Source organism: Saccostrea cucullata, unplaced genomic scaffold, assembly GCF_032062105.1.
Source record: "Saccostrea cucullata isolate Sc308-1 unplaced genomic scaffold, CSIRO_AGI_Scuc_v1 ctg11445, whole genome shotgun sequence".
NCBI lineage: Eukaryota > Metazoa > Mollusca > Bivalvia > Ostreida > Ostreidae > Saccostrea > Saccostrea cuccullata.
The window spans coordinates 4,180-19,787 of NW_026922562.1; the positions used below are offsets into that span (position 1 = coordinate 4,180).

The 15,608-nt window shown below is 36.9% G+C and overlaps 2 protein-coding genes across 2 annotated transcripts; both read right to left on the reverse strand.

Annotated features, from left to right (window-relative positions):
• Positions 1-535: 535 nt before the first annotated feature.
• LOC134261965 (peptidyl-prolyl cis-trans isomerase FKBP1A-like) lies at positions 536-1,429 on the reverse strand (the record flags this gene model as incomplete). The annotated part of the gene is made up of 4 exons (XM_062744346.1): positions 1,238-1,429; positions 1,076-1,123; positions 833-913; positions 536-562 (listed from the first exon to the last, which is right to left on the reverse strand). Coding segments are annotated over exons 1-4 (250 nt in total), but the record flags the coding sequence as incomplete, so codon positions are not given.
• Positions 1,430-8,352: 6,923 nt separating this feature from the next.
• LOC134261966 (peptidyl-prolyl cis-trans isomerase FKBP1A-like) lies at positions 8,353-13,965 on the reverse strand. The gene is made up of 6 exons (XM_062744348.1): positions 13,861-13,965; positions 13,160-13,207; positions 12,797-12,900; positions 11,321-11,329; positions 11,082-11,155; positions 8,353-10,109 (listed from the first exon to the last, which is right to left on the reverse strand). Exons 1-6 carry the CDS (start codon positions 13,895-13,897, stop codon positions 10,055-10,057), a joined length of 327 nt encoding a protein of 108 aa, XP_062600332.1. The 5' UTR covers positions 13,898-13,965; the 3' UTR covers positions 8,353-10,054.
• Positions 13,966-15,608: the final 1,643 nt, after the last annotated feature.

A 15,608-nucleotide genomic window follows, 5' to 3' on the forward strand; every position in this document is an offset into this window, starting at 1 on the left:
TTTCAACATGTGTGAAGTCGTAGAATTACTGGTCTGGAATGTTTTTCTACAGTCGAAAAATGACCCTACTTGTCATAGAATATTGACCGGGGGTCATTTTTCTACGTAGAAAAACGACCCCCAAGTCAATATTCTACGGGGGTCACTTTTCGTCGTTACACAGGCACGTTTTTGATATCATCGGCTACTCCTATGAATATAGTGGCAAAGTCCATGTTTTGCTATGGGAGAACTGAAATAATGTCCGATCGAAAGTAAAATGGGGGGAGGGGGGCTATATGTAAGACAAATTCTGTAAAAGCCTCATTTAATTTCATTCAGTGGGATAAGAGGATTTGCGGATATATTTAACCCCTGCTTTTCTACCGGGGCTACAATAAACTTCACACATCACAACAAAATAGAAATTTTACGTTTGAAAATGTGTAAAAATTAGATTTTACACAATTAGATGAAGAGCAACATTGTCGGTCTATTTTTTTAATGACTCTGAATGACTACATAAGATATTTAATATATTCATTATTAAAAGTACTTACACTCTTTACACCTTCGTTTAAAGCTGTCAAAATAAATTTCAACAAAATGAAAGTTTATATACAGCACAAAAAATGGGTTTGCATTAAAGCTTAAATGATCATCAGGTAAAATAAAAAAAGGTAATATATACCAGTATCGACTTTGGTCGTTTAGATTTCATTTTTTAACGTCTTTTAAAGAAATAAAACGGATAAAACAATCTAAAGGTTAAACAAGATTTATTGTTTTTCCAACAAATACATGTTGTTACTCCAGTAAAACCTTTCACGATTTCCGTCTACAATACGCTTACCTGGAATAGCTTCGCCCACAACAAAGAACAGAGGTTTCCTCCCCTTAGAGCTTTCAATAACGGTGCCATTCTCAAACATTTCTGTGAAATGTCAAAATATGTAAATCATTCCTTTTAATCAAGAAAGGTGTACCATAATCCATTTCACAATCACTAACAAATAATTTGAGAAAATTTATTTTAATCCTTTCAGCAGTACGTTTCCTTGTGGCATCTTAATACGGGTACTTATTTGTATATCACCTGTTGCATGCACCATCACTGTCCATCTGTCTTCTGGGTACGTTTTTCCTACAAAGAGACATACGTACAAAAAAGTATTGTGTTTTGAAACAAAACACATACGTTATCTATATTACTTCTTTTACAAAATCTGTAATTGACTGGGTTCTTACTGTTACGTACCATCGCCAGGAGTCAGGACCTCCTTCTGAATTCCTCCCAGAACGGACACACACTGAATCACAAAAAATAAACCCCACAACAGCTTACTATCCATGTCTTATTACAACCAAACAGCGAGGAAACAGTGGGGAAAAGTTCAAATTGAAATGTGGAAATGTTAATTACATGGCCGAATAGTGAACACATCAATCATTAAATAACGCCTGGGGCGGTGCGCTTCCGTGTAAGAAACAATGGAGATGCACATGCTTGAGACAATGATGATTAACAAAATTTGTAAAATGTTTACTTTTAGAAGTGTCTTAAAAACTGTTCGTTGATTTCAATAAACCACAAAGGGGGCGGATTTCTTTCAATGACAACGTGTTTTTCTTCTTTTGTGACAATTTTTTTTGCAGAAAAATAGATATACATCTGCAGTTTTATTTCACTTGAAAAAGCATTGTCGAATACTAGTATTAAAAAAATACGAGAATGTCAGGCCGGAATTAAAAATATCTTTGTTTCCCCTAACCCGACCCTAAATTTTCAAGTTGGGTCGGTAGGTAGGTAAACAATTTTATTTTGTGACAGCAGCTTTGAAAATGCATTCTAAAATTTAATAGAAAATTACATTTATAAATAAGAAAAGTACAAAAGAAAGTGATTTGTGAACAAAATGCTAAGTTTCATTATTACATACCGTTATGCCATTTAAAAGCAAAATTCATGATGAATTAATTCACAACTGTAATTTAGATGAACTTGTGAAATATCTCACGCCAGAGTACGTTTATATAAATCGAATAAAAAAAACACAAGATTCTCAAATACGCAAAGACTGGACATCCGAGTATATTTTTTCAAACCTTCAATCATCCTCCAGTGCTTATAGACAGTCATTGTACTTTTTTGAGGGCCACGAGATTTACAGTGGTTCTAGAGCATTTTGCTTTGGAGTTGAGAAGTAAGTGGCTAATTTTAAGTCGCAGGTTTAAATACCAATGAGGAACGTTGAAAACGGTCCTTCAAAAGGGACCATAAAAACGTTTGTCCAGTGTCGCAGAAGATGCTGGCTCAAAAAGATCCCACTGCTTAATGGCAAAAAAGTGCGTAGTACGTCTAAATTTGGCGCAATGGGGAAATGTTCAAATGTCGTCCTAACAAATCTCAAATGGGTTTAAAAGCAAAGAAACAGCTAATCTTCAAGGGCTTAATTAAAGAAAATGACACTGGACGTCTCAGGAAGATTAATTATAATTTCAAAACTATTTGGAAACAGTATTTAAACAATATTTAAATGAACCAAACCGAATCTACAAATGATAAAAATGCTATATAAAACAATGTCATAGTCACGAAGTTTAACCCGTAAATAAAGGCATGAAAAAGTACAACTGAATTATATTTATCATGATGAATATACACACATAGTTATCACAACTCCTATGATTACATAATGGCATATAGTTAACATAGCAGAATTGTTTATTAAATCAAAACTCAAATTAAATAAAATGCAGTGAAATTGAATGATGTGTTCATTAGGTGGGCCCCTCGTCTGCTCATGAGGCTGGCCTTTCCATGTATTACGTACCTGAAATTCAACAGACAGATTTGCTTGTTCGTTGTTTACCGTCCTTTTTGAAAATTTTTTCACTCATATAGAGACGCCAATACACCTCCGAAACACTCTTAATTAGTCATGGTAAATTTTATTATCAAATTGTTTCAAGAGTGAAGAATTCTAGTTAGCTAAAGGCATAAGATTGAGACATCGCCGTTGTTTTACGAAGAACTACTTCCCTGTAATCACATCTGGGCGCTGTTTTGTTTCCATCAAATGCTTGGAAATTACAGTAGAACAATGTCGGCCGTTCTGATAAAAACTGATTTTGATGAAATTGTATTTTATAAAACTTGGTTGACAATAAAAAAATTTTTTGAATCATCTTATTTAAAAAATCTTTTCAGTCGGCGCGTTTTAGCTGGGTCGGTCGCGTTAGGGGAAACAAAGGTATTTTTTATTTTGGCCTCATGGGCACATTTTTAACCTTCTAAAGAAGATAGGGGATAAGGCGGGTAAAGTGCCTATAGTGCGACAGATAAGAAGTGAAAAATTTAATCTCAATTAAATCCAAATTTTATTTGGTAGTTCATCTAATATTAAAGTATACTTTATGTAAAATCTCTACAATTTACAAAAATCTCACAAAGACTGAATATATTTGCCTATGAAAAAGCTTACACACACTAAAAAGAACCAGAAGTCTCTGTCGAGACTGTAGCTCTACTGGTTTGTACTTATCAAAAACCATTGCACTATTTTATGTATCTTTGTGTAGTCAACTTGTGAGCCAACTTATTTTGAAATCAAACTAAAAATGTAGAAGGAGTAGCGTTTTAAAGGAATTTCACAGAAAATTCTATTTATAGTAACCATGGTAACACCGCTCATCGAAATCAAAAACCGATGCACTATTCTATGTATCTTAGTGTAGTCTACTTGTGTGCCAAGTTATAATGAAATCAGACCAAAACTGAAGAAGGAGTAGCGTTTTAAAGGAATTTCACAGAAAATTCTGTTTTTAGTAACCATGGCAACACCGTTCATCGAAATCAAAAACCGATGCACTATTCTATGTATTTTAGTGTAGCTACTTGTGTGCCAAGTTATATTGAAATCAGACCAAACCTGTAGAAGGAGTAGCGTTTTAAAGGAATTTCACAGAAAATTCTATTTTTAGTAACCATGGCAACACCGTTCATTGAAATTAAAAACTGATGCACTATTCTATGTATCTTAGTGTAGTCTACTTGTGTGCCAAGTTATATTGAAATCAGACCAAAACTGTAGAAGGAGTAGCGTTTTAAAGGAATTTCACAGAGAATTCTATTTTTAGTAACCACGGCAACATCGTTCATCGAAATCAAAAATCGATGCACTATTCTATATATCTTAGTGTAGTCTACTTGTGTGCCAAGTTATATTGAAATCAGACTAAAATTGTAGGAGGAGTAGCGTTTTGAAAAATTGTTTACAGACAGACGGACAGACAGACAGACAGACAGACGGTCGGACGCCGGACGCATTACTATCGCATAAGCTCTTCTGGTCTCTGACCAGTAGAGCTAACAAAAACGATCATTTTCTCCTGCTGTAACAAAATTTTTCAATATGAGTGGGTCTTCCCTCCATTTTTGTGAAAGTTCATCCTAAAAGTTTGCAATAAAATACACATTTTTTGGTTTACAAAAACATGGAGCGAGGACCCACTATACCCTAAAAGTAAACTTTTATGACACAAAATTCGCATCTTTCCGAGAAATACTTCAAGTCCATTAAGTCGCGGGACATATCACAAACATGACTTAAATGCCCCAAACCACCATGAGTGATGTAGCATATAGTGGTTAACGCGTTAGTCTCAAAGCAGAATGTTATATATACGTCGGATTTTTATTGCAAGGGTTCGAATCCTACGAATGCCATCTAATAATTTTATGTAGGAAAATTTTTTCACGAGATTTTTTTTTCTCAGCAATTTTTTTTCTCATAATTTCAATAATTAGTAGTTAATTTAAATACTCAATTCACATATTGCATATGATTTCTTAATATCTGACGCTATAGGCATTCTGCCCGCCTTGTTCTCCCATCTTTTTAAATTGAATATTTCATCATAAAAATTGAATTATAGTTGATAATTCGGATCAAACTTTAAAAGGTGATCAGTGACATAATCCTTATAACTGTCAAAATATATTCTGTCAACATGAATTTTGAAGTTTTTTAAAAAGACATTAAGAAACACAATAGACAAAGAAGACGGGAAACAGAATGGGAATAGTTTTTTAGTAGTGAGCTTTTCTGATCAAAATTTGTCCGTTGTCTGTCGTCGTCGTTGGCATCGTTGTCGTTGTAAACTTTTCACATTTTCATCTTCCTCTTAAGAACGTTAACCACAGGACCAATTTCAATCAAACTTGCTACAAAGTATCCTTGGGTAAAGGGGATTCAAGTTTGTTCAAATGAAAGACCACGCCCTCTTCCAAGGGGAAATAATTATGAATTAGTGTAAAATTATGGTATTTTAAAAAAATCTTCTTCTCAAGAGCCATTGCGACAGGAAAGATGAAACTCATGTTGAATCATCCTCAGATAGTGTACATACAAGTTTGTTCAATTCATTGCCCCCAGGGGTAGGGTGGGGCCACAATGGCCGATCCAAGTTTTACATAGGAATATATAGGAAAAATCTTTAAAAATCTTCTTCTCAAGATCCATAGGGACAGGAAAGATGAAACTCATGTTGAATCATCCTCAGATGCATTCAAGTTTGTTCAAATCATAGCCCCAGCGGGTAGGGTGGGGCCACAATGGTCGATCAAAGTTTTACATAGAAATATATTTAGGGAAATCTTTAAAAATTTTATTCTCAAGTACTGCAAAGCCATGATTAGTGATATTTTTACGGAAGCATCCTCAGATACTGTAGATTCTAGTTTGTTTAAATCATTACCCCCAGGGTTACAGTGGGGCCACAATGGGGGATCCAAGTCTTACATTAAAATATATTTTTAAAAATCTTTTTCTACAGAAAAGCAAAGCCATGATTAGTGATATTTATATGGAAGCATCCTCAGGTAGTGTAGAATTAAATTTGTTTAAATTATAACCTCCAAGGGTAGGGAAGGGTCTCAATGGTGAATCAAAAGTTTTACATAGGAAAATAAAGGGAAAATCTCAAAAACAGAAAAGCTATGTTAAGTCATATTGACAAGTAAGCATCCTCATGTATTGAAGATTTAAATTTGTCCGAATTAGAATTCAAGCCACCTCCCCCCACCCCCTCTGTAAACTTTTCAATTCTGATCCGATTTGTGTGTTTCCCTAGCTCAGGTGAGCGATGTGGCCCCTGGGCCTCTTGTTTAAGTCTGTGTTAGCTCTGCTTCCGATTTGTAGTTTCCAGGAACTTTCGAGCTTGATAACTCTCCGTTATCTCATATATCATGCAAAAGTACTAGTGGTTATGATCGAACAGGTCAAACAGAGTTGATTAGACAGAGTGATTGATCGTATGTTGTTTAACGTCCCTCTCGAGAATTTTTAGCTCACCTCAACGAAGTTGGGGGAGCTTATGTAATACCCTCGGCGTCGGCGTCGGTGTCCCGGGTTAAGGTTAAGTTTTTTTGAGCAGTTTTCTTTTTAAGTACTTCTATGTCCTATATTGATTAGACATGCATGGAAGATGGTTCTAGTGTGTTTCATTGTACCAGTCAAAGTTTCAGATGCTGCAATTTTAGCAAAGGAATGACCAGGTTAATGTTTTTGGAGCAGGTTAACATTTTTGGTGCAGTTTTTGGTGTAGGTTTCATTTCCAAGTAACTATAAGCCCTATGTTAACCAAACTTGCATGGATGATACATCTAAGGATGCATACTACCGGGCTTGCTTCGGATGCTGAATCTGACCTACTTTTTCAGGTAGAGCGAACAGGTTAAAGTTATTTGGTGCAGGTTTCATTTCCAAGTATCTGTAAGTCCTATGTTGACCAAACTTGCATGGATAATAGATCTAAGGATGGATACAACCAGGCTTGCTTCGGATGCTGAATCTGACCTACATTTTCCGGTTGAGTGAACAGGTTAAAGTTTTTGGTGCAGGTTTCATTTCCAAGTATCTGTAAGTCCTATGTTGACCAAACTTGCATGGATGATACATCTAAGGATGGATACTACCAGGCTTGCTTCGGATGCTGAATCTGACCTACATTTTCCGGTTGAGTGAACAGGTTAAAGTTTTTGGTGCAGGTTTCATTTCCAAGTAACTATAAGCCCTATGTTGACCAAACTTGCATGGATGATACATCTAAGGATGGATACTACCGGGCTTGCTTCGGATGCTGAATCTGACCTACATTTTCCAGTTGAGTGAACAGGTTAAAGTGTTTGGAGCAGGTTTCATTTGCAAGTAACTTTAAGCCCTATGTTGACCAAACTTGCATGGATGATAAATCTAAGGATGCACACTACCGGGCTTGCTTCGGATGCTGAATTTGACCTACATTTTCCGGTTGAGTGAACAAGTAAAAGTTTTTGGTGCAGGTTTCATTTCCAAGTAACTATGAGTTCTTTAATGACCAATCTTGCATGGATGATACATCTTAGGATGCATACTACCAGGCTTGCTTCGGATGCTGAATCTGACCTACATTTTGTGGATGAGTGAAAATGTTAGTTTTTGATGTATGTTTCATTTCCAATTAACTATGAGCCTTATAATGTGCAAACTTGCATGGACAATACATCTAAGGATGGATACTACCGGGCTTGCTTCGGATGCTGAATTCGACATATATATTTTTTAGATAATAGACCAGGTTAAAGTTATGGTTGCAGGTCTTTTACCAAAAAACTTTAAGGCTTTTATAACATTGTATAAACCAAACTTGCACAAATGTTGCATCAAGAGATGAAAACTCAAATTTGCTTTAGATGCTGAATTACATTTTCATGAAGAAGAACTACTTTCAATTTTTTATGTTGGTCTACTTCAAAGTATCAGATCAAAATTGCTTAGATATTTTCATTTTTGGAATGTACATTTTTTGTTGGTTAATTGTGTGACTTTGCCTTATTTAAAGACAACATTCGTTGAGGTGAGCTCTGTAATCTCTGATTACCTATGTTTCACTCATATGGAGACGCCACCACTTGCCAGTGGACAGCTGCAAATTTTGACCTATGTTTGGCACTCAGGGCCTTTGAGCAGTGAGGGATCTTTTTCTTGGCAGCACCTACTAAGATACGGGACCTCGGTTTATACGGTCTCATCCAAAGGACCGGTTTCCATGTCCTACAGTGAGATTCGAACCGAAAAAGATGTGGTCCTTCATTTGAACCTTGAATCCCATTCATCCATGTCAGATTTAATTGAAATGGTCCCAATGTTTCTTGAAAAGAAGAAAATCGAAAAATTTATGAAGACAACAACAGCTATGACAGACAATGCCTGCATACAAATTATAATCAGAAAAGATCACTGAAACCTTTGATTCAGCTTAGGTATTGAGCTTAAAATGTTATGCTCCACAAATCTTCAATTATGGATCACAAAAAATACTGAGGAAGAATAACATTTAGTCACACATGTAAATACTTCAAGTGAAATAAAATTCCTGTCATATTTACATGCATTTATTGAAGTAAAACTTAACAAAAATGCAATAAAACACAAATATTGACAAGATTGTTTAAAAACTGTTGGAAACTACAGTAGATATATAGAAAGTTTTTAGTCAATGTCAGGGACACAAACATAATACTTTTAATTTAATCATTGACTCTTGAACCAGTGAGAGAGAGGGGAGAGAGTACAAATAATGCATCTTTTTCATATTTTAGTTTTGTTTATACATTTGATGCATTCAAAGAATCAAATGAAACCAATATCAAGTATACATCTGTTGTGTAAATGATATACAGATAAAGCACTATCCAGTTTCATTAACAAAACTTGCAATTTTGTTCCTGGACCAATAAAATCTAAACTAATTAGCTTGAAATAGAATTCAAAGCTCATAGGTTTTACTTCATTCAAAAATGTTTCATAATCAAGCAAATAAAAATACACATGTATTTACATATTCACAACCTATTATTCTAGCACTGAGATTATTTTACAAAAGTCAAGAGTTGCTGGAGTTTGTTTGATTGCACAAATTATAAATCTAAGACAAGCAATGCAAGTGTGGTAATTCACACTGTCTCAAGAAGATTCCTATCACATCAATGGCACAGACACAAATAGATGTGACCAAATAACATAAGAAATTAGAAAATGCCCATTCAGTGAAAATGAACTATATTCATATCACTACATCAAGGAAAAGGTTGAATGATAAAGATATAGATTTTAAAGGAAAGTCTCACTTGTAGTTTAGCATACTGAAACATTAAAAAATATAACTGGAATTTTACGTCATAGAATATAAACTCATAGAGAACATTTCAGAGATTCTACATTCAGGTGATTTCTTTGTTACCATACATCACATTCTCTAGTCCTTGTATATGTTTTAAACTATGGGTATCTTGGATGATGTATGTGTAAGTAAAATTACTAGAAATGTACAGAAAATGTTTCTTTGATTTGAAAACATAACTTCTACTAAATTATCATAATTTTTGCTAATGTAGCCTCAAAATTGTATAGAGGACCATCTTCTTCACAAAAACACAGTGTTCTAACCAGGCAAGTAAGCTCTTACACACAAACACACTAATGAAACAAAAAATCCTAACATTGAATTAACATTGAAAATAAATAGTCTAGCTGTGAGAGAAAAACTTTGTAATGCATTGTAGGCATATGTACTACAGGGCTAAAAGATTTTTTGCAAGTTGCAGCAAGACATATTTTACTTTATATAAACAATACACATAAATCTTATTCTGCAAAGATGCATGTCACTAAGAACTTCTGGACCGCCTTTTAGATCTATGGTCTTGTGTCACAAATAATCAATAAAACAACCATGTTTCATAACATCACAAAAATTCACCATCGGTAATTACATACAGGAGATAAATAGAAAATATTCATACATGTCTTTAAAAACATATTTAGTATACAAAATTGTAACTCCATGGATAATAATAAAATATTCCTAATGAACACAAAAGTCATATCAAAATACTCAAAATACGTGTATATGCACACATAAAAAATCTGTTGGATAAGTCTTCCACTTTCCTCCATTGTAAATAAAGTTGTTCCATTGAAGTCAAGGAAATGTTTTAATAAATAAGATATATAGGTGGTCTGGGGTGGCCTCATTCTAGCTTCAGCAGCTCTACGTCAAATACAAGCTTTGAATTGGGAGGAATAGTATTCTTAGTTAAGGAAACTTCCTTTTAGATTTTAATATAAATTAGAATATGATTAAAACCTATTTCGAAACATTTTTATGTCCCTTGGTTTACAATGCTCTCCTTAAGAAAACTGTGTAATATCTTAGTGTCAAGAAAAGCATAAGCTAAAATTGTTGATGTACCATAGAAAATAAAGTAATCACAGCTTCTCCTAAAGCAATAATTACAAGAGATGTATGTAAAACACTTACGCCATCCTCCCCCCAAATTATTAGAATTTTTCTAAGTCCAAGGGGACAAAACTCTGTCAAAAATGGATTGATCGTACCCAAAACAGAACTTGACCTAGATATTGTTATGATAAATCTGTATACCTAATTTACGCTCAATATGTGCAACCTTTGCAAAGAAAATGAACAGAAACTGCAAAAAATGGAATTTTTCTTAGTCCAAGGGGCATAACTCTGTCAAAAATGGCCCGACCATACCCAAAACAGAACTTGGCCTAGATATTCTTATGATAAATCTGTACAGCAAATTTCATTTCAATATGTGCAACCTCTGCAAAGAAAATGAACAGAAACTGCAAAAAATGGAATTTTTCTAAGTCCAAGGGGCATAACCTCTGTCAAAAATGGCCCGACTGTGCCTAAAACAGAACTTGACCTAGATGTTCTTATGATAAATCTGTACACTAATTTCATTTCAATATGTGCAACCTTTGCAAAGAAAATGAACAGAAACTGATGGTCGACCGACAGACAGCAGCAAAGCAATATGCACTCCCTTCTTTGAAGGGGGCATAAAAATACTTGTACAGTTGTACGTATACATGTACTATCATAAATGATTCCTTGGCATATATTATCTGATGATGTGGTTTCTATAATGATATTCTGATTATTCATAAGCTGTGTCTTACTCTGGTGAATGTAATATACATTTTCCAACATAAAGGTTGGCATTAAGTGTAACGTTTAAAGGATATACACCTGGGTATCCTATGCTTCCATATCCATAGTCTGGACTACAGGTCAGAATAGCTCGCTCTCCGATACTCATCTAGACAAAAACAAATTCAGTCACAAGTATACCAATCAAAATGATCAACATTACTTATGATTTGGAAATTACATAAAAATTAGCTAAAAAGTAACATTTGTACATCATAAAAATTCATGGATTGAAAATGTATCACTGAATGAAACATAGGTAATCAGAGATTACAGAGCTCACCTCAACGAATGTTGTCTTTAAGTAAGGCAAAGTCACACAATTAACCAACAAAAAGTATACATTCCAAAAATGAAAAATTTAAGCAATTTTGATCTGATACTTTGAAATAGACCTACATAAAAAATTTAAACTAGTTCTTCTTCATGAAAATATAATGAAAATCCAAAGCAAATTTGAGAGTTTTCATCTCTTGATGCAGCATTTGTGCAAGTTTGGTTTATACAATGTTATATAAGCCTTATAGTTTTTGGAAATAGACCTGCAACCATAACTTTTACCTTGTCTATTATCTGAAAAATGTATGTCAATTTCAGCATCCGAAGCAAGTCCATTAGTGTGCGTCCTTAGATGTATCATCCATGCAAGTTTGCTCATTATAGGGCTCATAGTTTATTGGAAATGAAACATGCATCAAAAACTAATATTTTCACTCATCCACAAAAAGTAGGTCAGATTCAGCATCCGAAGCAAGCCTGGTAGTATGCATCCTTAGATGTATCATCTATGCAAGATTGGTCATTAAAGAACTCATACTTCCTTGGAAATGAAACCTGCACCAAAAACATTAACCTGTTAGCTCAACTGGAAAATGCAGGTCAGATTCAGCATCCGAAGCAAGCCTGGTAGTGTGCATCCTTAGATGTATCATCCATGCAAGTTTGGTCAACATAGGGCTTAAAGTTACTTGCAAATGAAACCTGCACCAAAAACATTAACCTGTTAGCTCAACTGGAAAATGTAGGTCAGATTCAGCATCTGTAGCAAGCCCGGTAGTATGCATCCTTAGATGTATCATCCATGCAAGTTTGGTCAACATAGGGCTTATAGTCACTTGGAAATGAAACCTGCACCAAAAACTTTAACCTGTTCACTCAACCGGAAAATGTAGGTCAATTCAGCATCCGAAGCAAGCCCGGTAGTATGCATCCTTAGATGTATCATCCATGCAAGTTTGGTCAACATAGGGCTTATAGTTACTTGGAAATGAAACCTGCACCAAAAACTTTAACCTGTTCACTCAACCGGAAAATGTAGGTCAGATTCAGCATCCGAAGCAAGCCCGGTAGTATGCATCCTTAGATGTATCATCCATGCAAGTTTGGTCAACATAGGGCTTATAGTTACTTGGAAATGAAACCTACACCAAAAACTGCACCAAAAATGTTAACCTGCTCCAAAAACATTAACCTGGTCATTCCTTTGCTGAGATTGCAGCATCTGAAACTCTGTCTGGTACAATGAAACACACTAGAACCATATTCCATGCATGTCTAATCAATATAGGACTCAGAAGTAATTAAAAAGAAAACTGCTCCAAAAAACTTAACCTTAACCTGGGACGCCGACGCCGAGGGTATCACATAAGCTCCCCCCAACTTCGTTGAGGTGAGCTAAAAATGACATCAATGCAGATCAGCATCCAAGCCTACAAGACGCATGTAAAAATAGCGGCTTACTTTTAGCGACACCTTCATCCCAGCCTCGGATGACTTCCTGGTGACCAATCCTAAATTTGAATGGCTGCCCCCTGTCTCGCGAGGAATCAAACTTTTGTCCATTCTCTAATGTCCCTAAAATAAATTGCAGTCCAGTTTATTTGATGCAGCTATAATAGTATGTTGAGATTATAGGCATGATTTATGTACAATTTTATCTGGAAAATAAAAAAGGTCCTATCTTGAAGACTGTAGGAGGATTATCCAGACAAAAGGGTTACCCTACTGCATTTGGCAGCCACCTGTCTGCCATATTTATCATTTCAATAACAAGTCTTTTCTGAAAACTTGTTTTAAAAATATCTCATATAGAATTGCTTTAATAAAATTGTACCTGTGTAATGGACAACTACTACTTGTCCTTTCTTTGGATATGTCTGACCTGGAAAGAAAAGAATTTAGAAAAATAGAAAATTTGACAAACACTCATAAAAATGCATTCATATTTTAGGGAAAACTGCCACACTGTTCCCTTTCAAAATACTGTAGAAGTACTTTTTTCCGTGTGGTATTAATTTACGCTATGTACGCGGTCACAAATTTTCCGCTGAATTTTGTTCCATCGAACTTAATGCATATATAAGGCATTTAAGGAGCATCTTATCATTCGAGTCCATAAATGTTATGTCAAAGTCCAATGAGTGTGCGGATATTGCTGGTGTGGAGACCAGTCAAGTCTACTCTTAGTATCAAGAGACTGTACTGGACTTGTTTATATTTTCAAAGACAACAAAATGTTACATTACTGTCAGACAGGAGTCAAAACAATTAATATTGCGTCCAAGAGTCGACAGTCTTACAAAACTACTCTGCAGTATATTTATTGACAATAACCAATGTGATTATTGCTTAGCCTATTCTGCATTTATTGCTAACCCCTATGGCTTTGCCAACAAACACAGTCACAGGTAGATCTACACCACTTGATAGATCTATTTCAATCTGACCTTATTTACTGCGTAATTAACGATTAGTTTTGAAAAGCATGCCATTTAATGTCCCTTGAAGCTAGAATAAAACCTCTGATATAGATACCATTCCCAGGGGTTATTTGTTGGACTGTAACTCCCATTTCTGTTGTTACTGGAAAGGTCCAGACACCGGACCGACATGAACTTTTACATTTACACTTCCATATCCGGTCTGGAAAAGCGCATGGCCTAAGTCAAGCTAGCGGCCAATAACGCTAGCGGCCAATAACAAAACATATTTATGAATTTTAAGTTTATCGACTAGAAAAATGTGTTTCTCGAACCCGACGCAATAACTATGATTAATTAAATAAAACATAGCGCCCAAACTAGGAATTGTGCCACATAGGGGAGCCCGGGACACTAGGGCTCGAAGGCGCCCCTGTTGATTTCCGGTCTCAGAGGGGACCCAATTTACACCGTTTCTGGGCGCCAGGGCGCCAAATCCAACCCTATTCTCTGATACATATCGGTACTATAGGGGTCTAGAGAGGGCGCCTGGCGCCCAAACTAGGAATTGTGCCACATAGGGGAGTCCGGGACACAAGGGCTGGAAGGCGCCCCTGTTGATCTCCGGTCTCAAAAGGGACCCAATTTACACCGTTTCTGGGCGCCAGGGCACCAAATCCAACCCTATTCTCGGATACATATAGGTACTCTAGGGGTCTAGAGACGGCGCCTGGCGCCCAAACTAGGAATTTGCCACATAGGGGAGCCCGGGACACTAGGGCTCTAAGGCGCCTCTGTTGATTTCCGGTCTCAGAAGGGACCCAATTTACACCGTTTCTGGGCGCCAGGGCGCCAAATCCAATTCTATTCTCGGATACATATAAGTACTATAGGGGTCTAGAGAGGGAGCCTGGCGCCCAAACTAGGAATTGTGCCACATAGGGGAGCCCGGGACACTAGGGCTCTAAGGCGCCTCTGTTGATTTCTGGTCTCAGAAGGGACCCAATTTACACCGTTTCTGGGCGCCAGGGCGCCAAATCCAACTCTATTCTCGGATACATATAGTTACTATAGGGGTCTAGAGACGGCGCCTGGCGCCCAAACTAGGAATTGTGCCACATAGGGGAGCCCATGACACTAGGGCTCGAAGGCGCCTCTGTTGATTTCCGGTCTCAAAAGGAGGGACCCAATTTACACCGTTTCTGGGCGCCAGGGCGCCAAATCCAACTCTATTCTCGGATACATTTAGTTACTATAGGGGTCTAGAGACGGCGCCTGGCGCCCAAACTAGGAATTGTGCCACATAGGGGAGCCCGGGACACTAGGGCTCGAAGGCGCCTCTGTTGATTTCCGGTCTCAGAAGGGACCCAATTTACACCGTTTCTGTGCGCCAGGGCGCCAAATCCAATTCTATTCTCGGATACATATAGGTACTATAGGGGTCTAGAGAGGGAGCCTGGCGCCCAAACTAGGAATTGTGCCACATAGGGGAGCCCGGGACACTAGGGCTCGAAGGCGCCTCTGTTGATTTCCGGTCTCAGAAGGGACCCAATTTACACCGTTTCTGTGCGCCAGGGCGCCAAATCCAATTCTATTCTCGGATACATATAGGTACTATAGGGGTCTAGAGAGGGAGCCTGGCGCCCAAACTAGGAATTGTGCCACATAGGGGAGCCCGGAACACTAGGGCTCTAAGGCGCCTCTGTTGATTTCCGGTCTCAGAAGGGACCCAATTTACACCGTTTCTGGGCGCCAGGGCGCCAAATCCAACTCTATTCTCGGATACATATAGTTACTATAGGGGTCTAGAGACGGCGCCTGGCGCCCAAACTAGGAAATGTGCCACTTAGGGGAAGCCGGAGA